Source organism: Oncorhynchus tshawytscha, linkage group LG25, assembly GCF_018296145.1.
Source record: "Oncorhynchus tshawytscha isolate Ot180627B linkage group LG25, Otsh_v2.0, whole genome shotgun sequence".
Classification (NCBI taxonomy): domain Eukaryota; kingdom Metazoa; phylum Chordata; class Actinopteri; order Salmoniformes; family Salmonidae; genus Oncorhynchus; species Oncorhynchus tshawytscha.
In genome coordinates this window covers 7,410,893-7,424,926 of record NC_056453.1, presented here as the reverse complement: position 1 = coordinate 7,424,926, position 14,034 = coordinate 7,410,893, and the positions used below count along the sequence as shown (strand labels likewise).

Genomic DNA, 14,034 nt, shown 5'->3' with positions numbered 1-14,034 from the left:
TGACCCATTACGGATGCAGGCAATGAGGCAGTGATCGCTGAGATCTTGGTTGAAGACAGCAGAGGTGTATTTAGAGGGCAAGTTGGTTAGGAGGATATCTATGATGGTGCCCGTGTTTAAGGCTTTGGGGAGGTACCTGGTAGTTTAGATTGTAGGATGGCTGGGGTGTAGGATGGCTGGGGTGTTAAGCATGTTCCAGTTTAGGTCGCCTAGCAGCACGAGCTCTGAAGATAGATGGGGGGCAATCAGTTCACATATGGTGTTCAGAGCACAGCTGGGGGCAGAGGGTGGTCTATAGCAGGTGGCAACGGTGAGAGACTTGTTTTTAGAGAGGTGGATTTTTAAAAGTAGAAGTTCAAATTGTTTGGGTACAGACCTGGATAGTAGGACAGAACTCTGCAGGCTATCTTTGCAGTAGATTGCAACACCGCCCCCTTTGGCAGTTCTATGTTGTCTGAAAATGTTGTAGTTTGGAATTAAAATGTCAGAATTTTTGGTGGTCTTCCTAAACCAGGATTCAGACACAGCTAGAACATCCGGGTTGGCAGAGTGTGCTAAAGCAGTGAATAGAACAAACTTAGGGAGGAGGCTTCTAATGTTAACATGCATGAAACCAAGGCTATTACGGTTACAGATGTCATCAAAAGAGAGCGCCTGGGGAATAGGAGTGGAGCTAGGCACTGCAGGGCCTGGATTCACCTCTACATCGCCAGAGGAACATAGGAGTAGAATAAGGGTGCGGCTAAAAGCAATAAGAATTGGTCGTCTAGAACGTCTGGAACAGAGAGTAAAAGGAGGTTTCTGGGGGCGATAAAATAGCATCAAGGTATAATGTACAGACAAAGGTATGGTAGGATGTGAATACAGTGGAGGTAAACCTAGGTATTGAGTGATGAAGAGAGAGATATTGTCTCTAGAAACATCATTGAAACCAGGAATGAAACCAGGATTTTTAATGGTATTTTATTTATTAATGATATTATGAATAGGATTGCTGGAGTTGTCACACATGCAGCTATTGAAAATATATAGGAACGTTTGCTCAATCCAAAATCACAACCAACCGATTGCATTATTACTACAAAAATGGAGGAGGCAAGTGGAAGAGAAATGAAGGCTATTCCATGCGAGAAATTGACAAGAAACTGAAGATCTCATACAGCGATGTGTACTACTTCCTTCACAGAACAGCGCAAACTGGCTCTAACCAGAATAGAAAGAGGAGTGGGAGGCCCCGGTGCACCACTGAGCAAGAGCGAAAGTACATTAGAGTGTCTAGTTTGAGAAACAGACGCCTCACATGTCCTCAACTGGCAGCTTCATTAAATAGTACCCGCAAAACACCAGTCTCAATTTGCCATTTGAGGACTTGTGAGGCGTCTGTTTCTCAAACTAGACACTAATGTAATTGTCCTCCTGCACAGTAGCGCACCGGGGCAGGTTTTCATCAAGGAGCTCTCTGTACTTTGCACGGTTCATCTTTCCCTCGATCCTGACTGGTCTCCCAGTCCATGCCGCTGAAATACATCCCCACAGCATGGTGCTGCCATCGCAGGGATGTTGTCAAGTTTCCTCCAGATGTGATGCTTGGCATTTAGGCATTTAGGTCAATGAGTTCAATCTTGGTTTCATCAGACCAGAGAATCTTGTTTCTTATGGTCTGAGAGTCCTTAGGTGCCTTTTGGCTAACTCCAAGCAGTGCCTTTTACTGAGGAGTTTCTTCCATCTGGCACTCTACCATAAAGGCCTGCTTGGTGGAGTGCCGCAGAGACGGTTGTCCTTCTGGAATGTTCTCCCATCCCACAGAGGAACTCTGGAGCTCTGCCAGAGTGACCATTCTTGGTCACCTGCCTGACCAAGGCCCTTCTCCTCTGATTTCTCAGTTTGGCCGGCCGGCCAGCTCTAGGAAGAGTCTTGGTGGTTCCAAACTTATTCCATTTAAAAATAATGGAGGCCACTGTGTTCTTGGGAACCTTCCATGCTGCATAAATGCTTTGGTACCCTTCCCCAGATCTGTGTCTGAGAAGTATTTGTCTGTAAAAGTCCTTTTATAGGGAAAAACTCATTCCGAATGGCTGTGCCCCTGCCAAGCCTTGTGAAATCCATAGATTAGTGAATGAATTCATTTAAAATTGACTGATTTCCTTATATGAACTGTAACTCAATAAAATATTTTAAATTGTTGCATTTATATTTTTGTTCAGTATATACATCTAGCTGTCCATCTATCCATTGATATACACTATGTGGCCAAAAGTATGTGGATACCTACTTGTCGAAAATCTAATTTTAAAATTATGGGCATTAATATGGAGTTGGTCCCCCCTTTGCTGCTATAATAGCCTCCACTCTTCTGGATTTCCCCTAGACGTTGGAACATTGCTGCAGGAACTTGCTTCCATTCAGCCGCAAGAGCATTAGTGAGGTCGGACACTGATGTTGGGCTATTAGGCCTGGCTTGCAGTTGGCGTTCCAATTCATCCCAAAGGTATTCGATGGGGTTGAGGTCAGAGCTCTGTGCAAGCCAGTCAAAATCTTCCACACCGATCATGACCAACCATTTCTACGGAGGCATTGTCATGCTGAAACAGGAAATGGCCTTCAACAAACTGTTGCCACAAAATTGGAAGCACTGAATCGTCTAGAATGTCATTGTATGCTGTAGCGTTAAGATTTCCCTTCACTGGAACTAAGGGGCTTAGCCCAAACCATGAAAAACAGCCCCAGATCATTATTCCTCCTCGCAAACTTTACACCACTCCAGACGACGCTTGGCATTGCACATCTTAGGCTTGTGTGCAGCTGCAATGGAAACCCATTTCAATAAGCTCCCGACGAACAGTTATTGTTGCTTCCAAAGGCAATTTGAAACTCGGGAGTGAGTGTTGAAACCGAGAATAGATCATTTTTATGCTCTACGTGCTTCAGCACTCAGTGGTCCTGTTCTGTGAGCTTGTGTGGATTACCACTTTGCGGCTAAGCCGTTGTTGCTCCTAGACATTTCCACTTCACAATAACAGCACTTACAGTTGACCGGGGCAGCTCTAGCAGGGCAGAAATTTGACAAACTGACGTGTTGGAAAGGTGGCATCTATGGTATAAGGCACTGCATCTCAGTGCAAGAGACGTCACTACAGTCCCTGGTTCGAATCCAGGCTGTATCACATCCGGCCGTGATTGGGAGTCCAATCATGTTGTATATAAAAGTACAATGAAGGTAGTATGTCAAATGTATGTATGTAACAAACATTTTTTTTTCTTTTGTCCTCCTTTCCCCATGATAGGCTAGGTGAAATTTTACCCTCTCTGTTTACTGACACACACCTTTTTCTCCTCCCTCTCTCCCTCTCACCCTCTTCCTCGGTCACAGACCGCTCGGGCCTCACGAGCAGTGACAAGATCGAGAAGTGCCAGGAGACCTACCTGCTGGCATTTGAACACTACATCAACTACCGCAAACACAACATTCCCCATTTCTGGCCCAAGCTGCTGATGAAGGTGACGGACCTGCGTATGATCGGGGCGTGCCACGCCAGCCGCTTCCTCCACATGAAGGTGGAGTGCCCAACTGAACTTTTCCCCCCGCTCTTCCTGGAGGTCTTCGAGGACCAGGAAGTGTGAGTGGCGCCCCCCCGCTGCCAAATAGTAGGGTGGCGACTTGGGAAGGAATGGCTGTTTTTCTGGAGCGGGGGAGGGTTTTGGCAGGACTTGTGTTTCTCCGACATTTACATGGTAAACAACAAACAACAGGCAACAACCACACACCAGCAGCAGAGGTCAAACAAACAATGATTTTAGCTTTTAACCAACCACCTCTTTGTACCTGTTTTGGGGAATCAGTTTGGCGGCCCTCCCTGTCTGAGCAGTCTTATCCAGTGGGAGTTGCATCCCTTTGCCAAGGCGCGCGCAGGCACACGCACACACACTCTGGGTCCCTTCCCAGAGCCTTATCGGCGGCACCTCATTTGTCACTCGCCACTAGATGGTGGTCTTCACAGCTTTGCACCGGTTTGAAATGATGGCAAAACCATGTTTTAAACTGGTCCGCTAATTTCAGTCTCAGAATTAGTGTAAAACAATCATTCAGGTGACGCTGTCACACACAAGCAGAGGTCCTGAGCGTGTGCCATATAGCGCCTACCGTAGAGCAAAGCTACCAGTACCTACTATCATCTCCCAACGCAACTGAGCCATGAGCGTGATCATGTTTGAAACAAGTCAGGTGCTATGTTTATAAGTCTCCTTTAATTGTCTGAAATGTGTAAAACTACAGACCATGGCTCCGTATCTACCTTCAGTTCTGTCATTAGGCCGGTTCCTGTGACTCACACACACACACACACTGGGCAGACGTGCCTTGTCATTGCCTGTGCTGCTGGAGCCAGCAGTAGACCCTCTTATGAATGACAATTGAGCCCTTCTCTCTCCAAGGAAAGTCATCGCAGTGAAGGAAAGAGGGGAAGATGGAAGGGGGCCCACTGACGGGGAGAGTTCTCAGAGGAGTACGAGTGAAAGAGAAGAGGGGAGGAATAGGATGAGAGAGCGAGAGAGTTAAATCACTGGCAAGTAGACTCAATGGCTGGAGACTGAACAGCATCCATATAGACTCCCACACCCTGTCTGAATAGCAGTGAACAAGGCAGGCAACTCATGTCTCTCACACACACACACATCCTCACCTCAGAAACTCAAATGCCATGTTGACTGTACACATTGCAGTGATGTAGCCCTGACCTGCAGGGTAAGTTAGTCCGAGTCTGCGCCTGTGTGACTCAGCTCAGTATGGCCCCTCCAAGCTTCCATACTCAGTTGTTAGGGTAGCGGTCACTGAGAAAGGGCAAGGTCAATGACGTCTGCCATTTACCTCAAAGTGGGCACACCTTCAAGGCTGGGGCGCCGCCATCGCTCCTGTGCCGACAGGCTCTACCTCACCTCTGGACACAGGGCAGCAGCCCCCAGCCTCCTCACCCACCCATCTACACACACACACACACACACACACACACACACACACACACACACACACACACACACACACACACACACACACACACACACACACACACACACTCTTAAGGATACTCAACAAACACACATATGTGCATGGGTGGAAACTCATAAGCACACATACATTAAGACGAATCCCTCAAACACACAATCTCAGTACTACCACTCAGTTGAAATTAAATACCACTGAAGACAGGAGGGCCTGCCCTTCCCTATGGGGACCTCATTGGTTTCACTGACTTCTCTCCTCTTTTTCGGGGGAACGGGGGATGGTAACCATTACGTTCGGCTTTTCTCTTTTTTGTTATGTGGGACCAAGTGTCACTATTCAAATTTGGAGTCCCTATTTTTTATTTTTGAAACAGAAGCCAATAAATCACACAACGGAGGAAATTGCATGTACAGTCCGGCTGTCGCCATGGAAGAGGATTGGCTGGAGAAGCGATACACCGCGAGCAAGCGGAGAACCCCAAGGTTACCAGGCCATAGACGGGCGGGTTTAGCACTGTTGAGGGAACAAAAAAAAGTTCAAAGAGACAACCAATTTTCATTGAACGCTAAGCAGTAGTTTGTGAACGACTGAACGAGGCGGCGGGAGGGATGAATGGATGGATGCGTTTCAGCATTCTGGGAGCATGTGGAGGAACGCGTGAGGACATGGAGCCGAGCGTTGAGTGGGACCAGGATGGCGGGTACTCATAGCAGACGGCCAAGCCTAACTGCAGCAACCTCAACCGCCGTAGGTGGAATCAACCCGAAATCGATTGTTACCAGACTTCAGAGCACTCTAGTGGAGCAGCCAGAGCCCCCTCACACTACTGCAGTAGTCCCAACCCCTCTCTCAACCCTCCCCACCCTCATCAGCAACTATACAACCCCTAATCCTCAAACCTAGCTTCAAGTCCTCTGTCAGGCATGCCCCCTCCTCTGAGAGTCCTGCCCGACTCTGTATAACATAGGCCACTGGGACAGGGCTCCCAACTAACCATGTCACATTTTCAGTATTAAACCAACAGCCCTCCTCCCCAACCCTCATCCACTCTGGGCTGGAGACGTCCCTGGGTGAGGGAGGGATGGTCCGGGGTCTGTTTGTCACTCATACACTATCCTCTCAGCATTGGTCTCCAAGTCTACCCAGATCCAGCCCCAGTACATACTCCTTCCCCTGCCCAACCACCCATTCACCCAACTCAATGTAGGAGGCCAACGGTAGGTCTGAAAAATGTACACCAAACTGAATCCATGCCTCTCCCTTGTGAGACAAGGCTGGCCATAACCGCTCACTTAGAGCGGCGTTACCGAATGAATGTGAACGGCAAAGCAGCAATGGGAGCGAGTGAAGGAGAGAGCGTAAGGGAGCGGGACAGAAAGAAGGTGGGGGCATCAGCCCTTCCTTCCGTCCTTCGTATGGCGTGGGTTGGATGGGGACCGTCGCCCGTGGTCAAAGCTCCGTTATGAACTCAGAGGATGGGGAGATGATCAGGTGGTCTCCCCCTTAACTCCCAGCGAGTCCCCACCTTCGGCTCTCCATAAAGGAGAGCCACCAACTTTCACATGGAGACGATCGGCAACAGAAACAGAAGCGCCATTCAATGGATGCGGGTATGAAACTCCAAGCTTCGTTGACAAAGAACGAAGTGACAGAAAAAAAAGGTCCTTAGTTCCTGTGAGCCGATTGGGTGTGTGTGTGTGTGTGTGTGTGAAATGGTTGGTTGAAATGCTGCTTTTACCTTCTGAGTTGAATTTTTATGGAGAAAGACATATATGATGATAATGATTATGTACCCAGAAAAGTGAAATGAGGAATATATGACTTTAAAAAGACTCCTGAACAAAAGTCGAACACTTGGAGATCTTTTTCCCGTCATTGTATCTCAACGTTTTTTTTGTGTGATGTTTATGTAATTATTTTTTTTTAACGCTTAAACTGCTTTTACGTAAAAGAGAGAGAAAAAGAACAGCCGTAGTCACTTTTTGACCACGCGTGCAGCGTAACGTAGACATTTTCCATCACCTATAGTTTGTGTTGATAAGCCAACTGTTCTGTTGTCTGTGCATCTGTCTGATTGTCCGTCCCTTTTCAGGAGGAATTTACAACAAACAAAAAACAGGAATATTCTTTTTATATCTATATCTATATATATATATATAAATATAATGTTTGCTTTTTTATGAAAGAAGACTTTGAAGAAAAAAAATTCACAAGCAGGAAAAATAATGCAACCGGAACTGAAACACAATCTTCTCATACCTCACACAACACAAAACTCAAGAAGGAACTTGGGAGGAGTGATGATTCACAGGCACATGTGGAAGAACATTGAGGTATATATGTGCTTGTGGCGTGTACGCATCTGTAGCGATTACAAAAAGACTCAACCACAAGCCTTGGCGCTCGCTACCTATTAAATTGGTTCTTGGAAGATTGTGGACCCGACGTAAGTAAAGTCTCGCATCATCAACAGGTGCTGAAATGGATTGCTGGCAGTTGGCCCCTCCCAGGTGTATCCACGACCATAGATAGTGAAGTCAAATGTGAATGGCCCAGAGCTTGAGGGGGGGGTATTTTGTAATGGCTGAGTGCTCTATGGTATTGAATGTAGCTGATAGGATGGGGCTGGATCTGAGCCCGGTACCCACAACCTCACTTCCGCTCACCAGCAGAATGGACAGTGGTGTCACATAGACGTTACACGGAAACAAACTGAGAATATTGCCCATCTGCAAGGTGCAGTATATACAGTATGTTTTTTTTGTAAATACTTTTCTTTTTCATTCTTTTTTGTTTTATTTTGGCCACAACCAAGGATGTAAATACAACAAAATGAAATATGAAAAACCAGTATATGTAAAAACATATGCAACACTCACAAACTGGATGTTTGAGCACCAACTTGCCAGTACCTGCGTCCCACCATCTGGTAAAATAAGCGGGGGGGGGGGGTTATGTATATTAACGCTTCATACTGTACATCTGTGTGCTTGTGTGTGTACTCTCACACGCGCATGTCGATCCGTATTCAGAAGTGACCCCGTGACATTAAGCATCCCCGTGCCTCCTATTCTTTGCAAAGAGATAGCTAGCCATCCCTACATTATGTCCTGGCCACAACTCTAAGCTCTATACAGTCAAGGCTATACAGTGTGTGTCCACCAACAGACTGGTCTCTCCAGGTTAACGACGGGAGTGGGTAGCAGCCACAGTAGACAGAGTATGTGAAGGTGTAATGGATATTGCCGTTATAAATATAAAAGCTACGCCTAAACCACAGCTTGCCTGGCTACTGCCCGCTACATCTTAACTTGGGATAGCCCATTTAATGGAATCCCCCAACATCCCTGTCCTTTCATCAGCAGTCATGGGATGGTTCAGTCCAACAAGCTGAAACATGGGGAGAGGGAGGAGAATGTCTGTGATGTTAATTTTTTTTGCGCGGGGGGCTGTGTTTGCTCCACATATGTCAAAATGTAGTTTTGTGAAAACAAAAAAAGGAACTCGAGATGTCTATGCAAATCCGTTACAACCCCTTCAAATGCGTGCTCCCTTTACCGGCGAGGCAGACTGGCAGTCATGTTTAAATTAAAGCAGTTTCAACCTTGTCCGGATTCCCCTGACCCAACTCAACTGCATGAATCCCATGGGTCCTTATTTGATCTGGGTACAAAGGCCCTTGCTACTCTGTTGCGGGCTGAGGGTCAGGGCTGTCAAATGAGTGGGGCCCAGGGTTGACGGGATACTCAAAGGCTCTGTTCTCCAACCATGACCCAGCTCACCGGCTGATCCCTGGGGTCCAGCAAGTCTACTTGTTGAAATGACAAAAGGCCAAGTGTTGGAAGGGCACTGTCATAGAAAGGTTGTGCTGTTGTAAACTGCTCCAGAATCAGTGTGTGTGATGTGTGTATCTGTGTTACAGTATTTGTCTACATGATGCAACGCTCTCATGGTTCAGCAGATCGATTTGGTGCTACCTAACAAGGCCCACGCAGCCTCAGACGAGTCCCTACATTTTTGTAGAGTTCTTTTAGAAAGACGAGTGGATAAGAAAGAAAAAACGCTGGCATAGATGAGCTTTCAAATATTTAATCTAGCGGCCAAGGGAATGTCATTCAAGACGTCATGGCACTCAGTGGGTGTCGAGCGACGTACGTGGGCGAGATGCGAGTAACTTGTGCAATGGCCGGATGATCTCTCACCTCTCCTCATGGAGGTCAAAGGCCAGACCACTCAGAGACGCGAGCGAATGCACTGATGCACAATCGTTGAACAAACCAAGTTGCCACACATTAACAGGACAGCTTTAACCTGTTGTACACTGACATAGCAGCATGTACGTAGTTGAGACGCACTTTCAGTAGCCTCGATTCGAGAGTCTTTCCCGGAGAACATAATAATATAAAAACAGTTAATGATTGTGTCAGCGTAAAGCGTTTAAACATACTGATTGCACCCGATAATGACCAAATAGCGCTTGCAACATTTGAACTATTACTTAGAATTAGTTGGACCGTTATATCAGTGTCGCTGTATCCTCAAAGCCATAGCAGTTGACAACATATATATATATTTTTTACAAATGTTTTGAATGAAGTGCGTTACGTGAGCGAGTGGTGCTGTAGTGTAACTAGTCTTGTCAGACCCTATTAGGCGATTTACTGTGAGACAATGTGAATATGCATGACCCATGAGAGTGTTGGCTAGAACACCTACTCTAAACATGCACACTCACAGACACGCACCTTGTTTCTCCGGACTGGGTAAGAAAGCTATTGAAGGATTCTCTCAGGTAAAAAAATAAAATACAATTTTCTAGATAAATGATGATAGACCTTAGATGAACCACAATTGTTAGCTCATATTTGTTGCCCTATGGATGGAGAATGTTATGCTATGTACTGTTTGCACTGTGCTCCCTCTCGTTGGTTTTCCCAGTTCCTTCCCCCTTTACCCTTCCTCGTACGAAGAAACTGCACCGCATCCTCATAGCTTTGTTTTAAATGAGAGGGTACTTCTGCCCGCGTGTTGGTTTGTGAGTATATCTGTCTTTCCGCCTCTTGTCTGCCTGTATTTATAATGTCTGTCTGCTTCGGTGTGTGTGTGTGTGTGTGTGTGTGTGTCGGTGGGTGAATGTACGTGCGTGTGTTTGGTGATAAACACTCTGACTCACGCAGGACTTTTCTGTATTTGGGCCAGTTCCTTGCCCGCAGACAAAAATAATTATACCCTACGGTCCAGAAGGAATCACGCCTCACCTTTGCTTACTACATACAGACACGCATACAGTGTACAAAACAGATTGTAACAATCACGGACAGTGGATTCCTGTTTAATATTCCAGTCTATGCGCTTTCCCCCTTTTACAGCTACAGTGCAAGCAGCAATACTCAGCTGCCCCGCACAGTTAGCGAACGGTCCACTTGCATGGCTTCCATCCATTATGGCAGCAATTCACCATCAGAGGAAAAGCTTTGCACCTCTGTCCACAGACGTGTTCTATTTAGGTCCGCTTAATGCCAATACTTAGTGATGCATTGGAAGCTTGGTATGGCTCAAATTTGTTTGTGGTGTATGTGTGTGTGTCCGTCTTCGTCGGTTTGTACGTGTGTGTTGTGGTGTGTTGAGCATCCATTGACCCGCTTTGGTCTCCCCAACTCCCTAAGCATCTTTTGAGGCCGCAGTACGAGACAGATTTCTGTAAAACAGCCTTGTCATAGGCTCACATTTTTATTTCCCTTGAAGAATGTAGCCAATAATGTGTTTGAGGGGTCAAATAGGGGTGCTTATATTTGTCCTTTTTTGCTCCATGTACAAGTGGGTAACCTGGATGAGTGTGGAAATGTTTTTGTTTTTTTGCAATTCTCAACTCCCCCTGAGGCACCCTCGAAGAGTGGGGTCGCAGCCAGGGATCAGAGATTATTGACGGTGACCCTGGAGCAATTAGGGTTAAGTGCCTTCCTCAAGGGCAGATCAACAGATTTTTCACCTTTTCGGCTCAGGGATTCTGAACTAGCAACCTTTCGGTTACTGTTCCAATACCCTGACCGCTAGGCTACCTGCTGCCCAAAAGGCTTGGGAACCGTTTGGGGGTGGGTGAGGGGGGTTGTAACTCACAAGTGCAGAATGCGAGCTGGTAGGAATGCTTTTTAAAAAGGGGCTCAACTGGATGGACTTTTATGCTTGCAAATGGAAACCAGACTGTTGATAGTGTTACCTCTGTCCTGGGTTCTCTTGTTTTTGGCATTGCAGGTTTTGAAACGGCTGCCTTACTGATTGTGTTTTGTATTGCTCCCATGTGAAACTGTACTACAGTATTTTATGTAGAGATCGATGATTTGTGTGGACTTTCATTGGTTTTCTTTGAAAAAATGCAGACAATAGAGTTGGGCTCTTGGGGGAAAGATAGGCCTATATGTATGTTTGCTTGATTTTTCCAGCTTCGGTCTCCTAAGAATAACATTAGGAGGATATTGTCACAGAGAAGTAGAAATGACTAGAGCAAACACCCCCGTGGAGGCAATTCTGATGCAACAGAACAACTATTTTTCTAATGAAATCACCAGATTGCCATGTTAATCCTGCCAACAATAACAGGGACAAGGGAGTTAGTGTGTGTGTGCGCGTCTGCGTCCATGCGTGTGTGTGTATGCGTGATATAGAGAAAGAGGTAGGTCACGCAGCTCTGTGCGACTATTTTGTGTTGTGAAGTGCTTGGACTGTTCAAAGAGAAGAGTAAGAGTGAGCACATGACTGTAGTCATTAAAAAGCACTATGACCCTTCTATGGCACATTGACCTGCACTGTGGCCTGCTCACTGTCTCAGGCATGGACAGCTGGGCAAGTTAGAACGTGTGAAGATCTTTGAATGGGAGTAAAGCAATTGCTCTGGCGATTCATCCGATTGTGATGTATTGAGTCTGTTACTTACTAGGCCAAATTTTTCACATATTTTTCCAAATACTTATTAGCACTATTAGGTAGTGCCTTCAGGAGCTTTTGAAGGCAGGTGATTATAGTTGGTTGGTCAGCTTTATGCTGCTTGGACATCCTATGTGTCTATTGCAATTTGTAAAATTGTGGAGATATTTTTTGTAAAAGGTGCGCATCGGAAATGTTATGCCTAGACAGCAAGGAATGTACACTATTAATGAAAAAAATATATATTTAGAGAATTAACACCCCATATGTATGAATGCATATGCAAAGTTTGTCAGGTTGAAAACAGGTTTGATCGGTCGGGACTGCTCAGGTTTGAATGTGAGGCCTCAAAGGGTGCTTTCCTTAAACCCCTCCTCTTCCCATGTGTCTCCTGTCTTCTTTTCATGGCACTGCTCTGACATGTACCCTCCTAGCACAGATCAAACCTCAATCCAATCGACCAATACTCTACCATAGCCTTTTATTGTATGGACAGCCAGAGATATACTCTGTTAAGATAGTGAAGATAATGCCGCAAAAGGGATCAAACGTTCTCACAGAGAAGTTCCACACAGAAACAGACGGGTCTAATTGAGTTCCATAGTTCACAAATACCCACTACTCCATCCAGTCTACAGTAGCTGGTCTTGACAGAAGGGTCCATGTCAAACTGCCTGTTCTCCAGTCCTGGAATAGGGACTACACTCTGGGCGATGTTTTGCTGTACAGGTGTGTGTGATCTCTTTGTGTTGACGTCTATCACCTGCACTTTTGCAGTCCACTGTTCTATCCAGAGAAAGGCCACATGTGCCAGTTTTATTCGAAAAGGTCTTGAACGGTGCACTTCGACATGACACCTGATTCAAATCTATTGGGTTTTAATCTTACCAAATTTGACCAATGGAAAGACGCAGAGGCGAGCCTCGATATGGCTGGGTTGGATTGTATTTTCTCTGATTCGAGTCATTTTTGTGTCTCTTGATGTTGTTTTTATGGATATGTTTTTATGGATAATTGTTTTTTTTCTTCAAAAAAGTTGTTTATCCAGTCCGTTACCTAACTTCTCATTATATTTGTGGTTATTGTTAGATAAAACAGAATTCAAAACCTTCAGCCAGCAGTACATGTAAATCTATCAAGGCTGTAGTCTTAATCTGAGACTGCCGTAACTGGTGGTGGCCAGAGAGCACACAGTACCCTGCTGAAAAAAACTGCATAGGCTGGTGACCAGCCTTCTCTGTGTTGTTGCTGGTGACCAGCCTTCTCTGTGTTGTTGCTGGTGACCAGCCTTATCTGTGTTTTGGAAACTGGTCACCAGCGTACCAGCATATGCTGGTCGCCCACAAAACCTGCGTCAAATCACATTATGCTGACCTGCAAGGTGACGTCTCATTCCTATTATAAACTGGGTGGGTCGAGGCCTGAATGCTGATTGGCTTACAGCAGTGGTATATCAGACTGTATACCACAGGTATGACAAAACATTTATTTTTACTGTCCTATTAGGTTGGTAACCCGTTTATTCTAATAATAATAATAATAAGGCACCTTGAGGGTTTGTGGTATATGGCGTCATGCTTATATAAGAACAGCCCTTAGCTGTGGTATACTGGCCAGATACCACACCCTTATTGCTTAACTGGAATCCAGTCTGAGGGGGGATAGCCAACAATTCACTATCTTATTCACCCACAACCTGCATTCAGAATGACCGCCTGGGTTGGAAAGACAAATAAACCATCTAAACTGGAACAACCATTTTAGTAACAGGTGCAATAAATCCAACTAACAGATTGGATTAGTTTAGAAAAAGTTATTTATCTTTGTATAGTTACTTGATTAATAAATCAATGTACATGCAAAAACACAGATACTGAAACAAACAATTGTAAAAAATAAAACTGCAATAGAGCATGCTGGGAAATAGGTATTATTATGGGCGTGGTTTAGCAGACCAGCTTGGCCAGCTAGACAATGCTGGACCAAAGCATACAGGCATATCGGGAAGGGTTCTTTACTGCTGTGATGGTTGTGAAGAACCATCCTGTTCTTTCCCTCTCCACCATGTTTTCCTTTCATACAATGAAAATGCTACACTGTTAAACAGTTCCTGT

General features: G+C 45.5%; 1 protein-coding gene across 2 annotated transcripts in view; it reads left to right on the top strand.

Moving 5' to 3' along the window:
* Positions 1 to 13,245, top strand: part of LOC112224754 (thyroid hormone receptor alpha-like) — a 197,796-nt gene extending 184,551 nt beyond the window's left edge. For both annotated transcript variants that reach the window (XM_042305904.1, XM_042305903.1), the window contains one exon: positions 3,371 to 13,245. In XM_042305904.1, the coding sequence (XP_042161838.1) occupies positions 3,371 to 3,621 (251 nt within the window). In that variant the 3' untranslated portion in view covers positions 3,622 to 13,245. The remainder of the gene's footprint in view (positions 1 to 3,370) is intronic.
* The last annotated feature ends 789 nt before the right edge of the window (positions 13,246 to 14,034 follow it).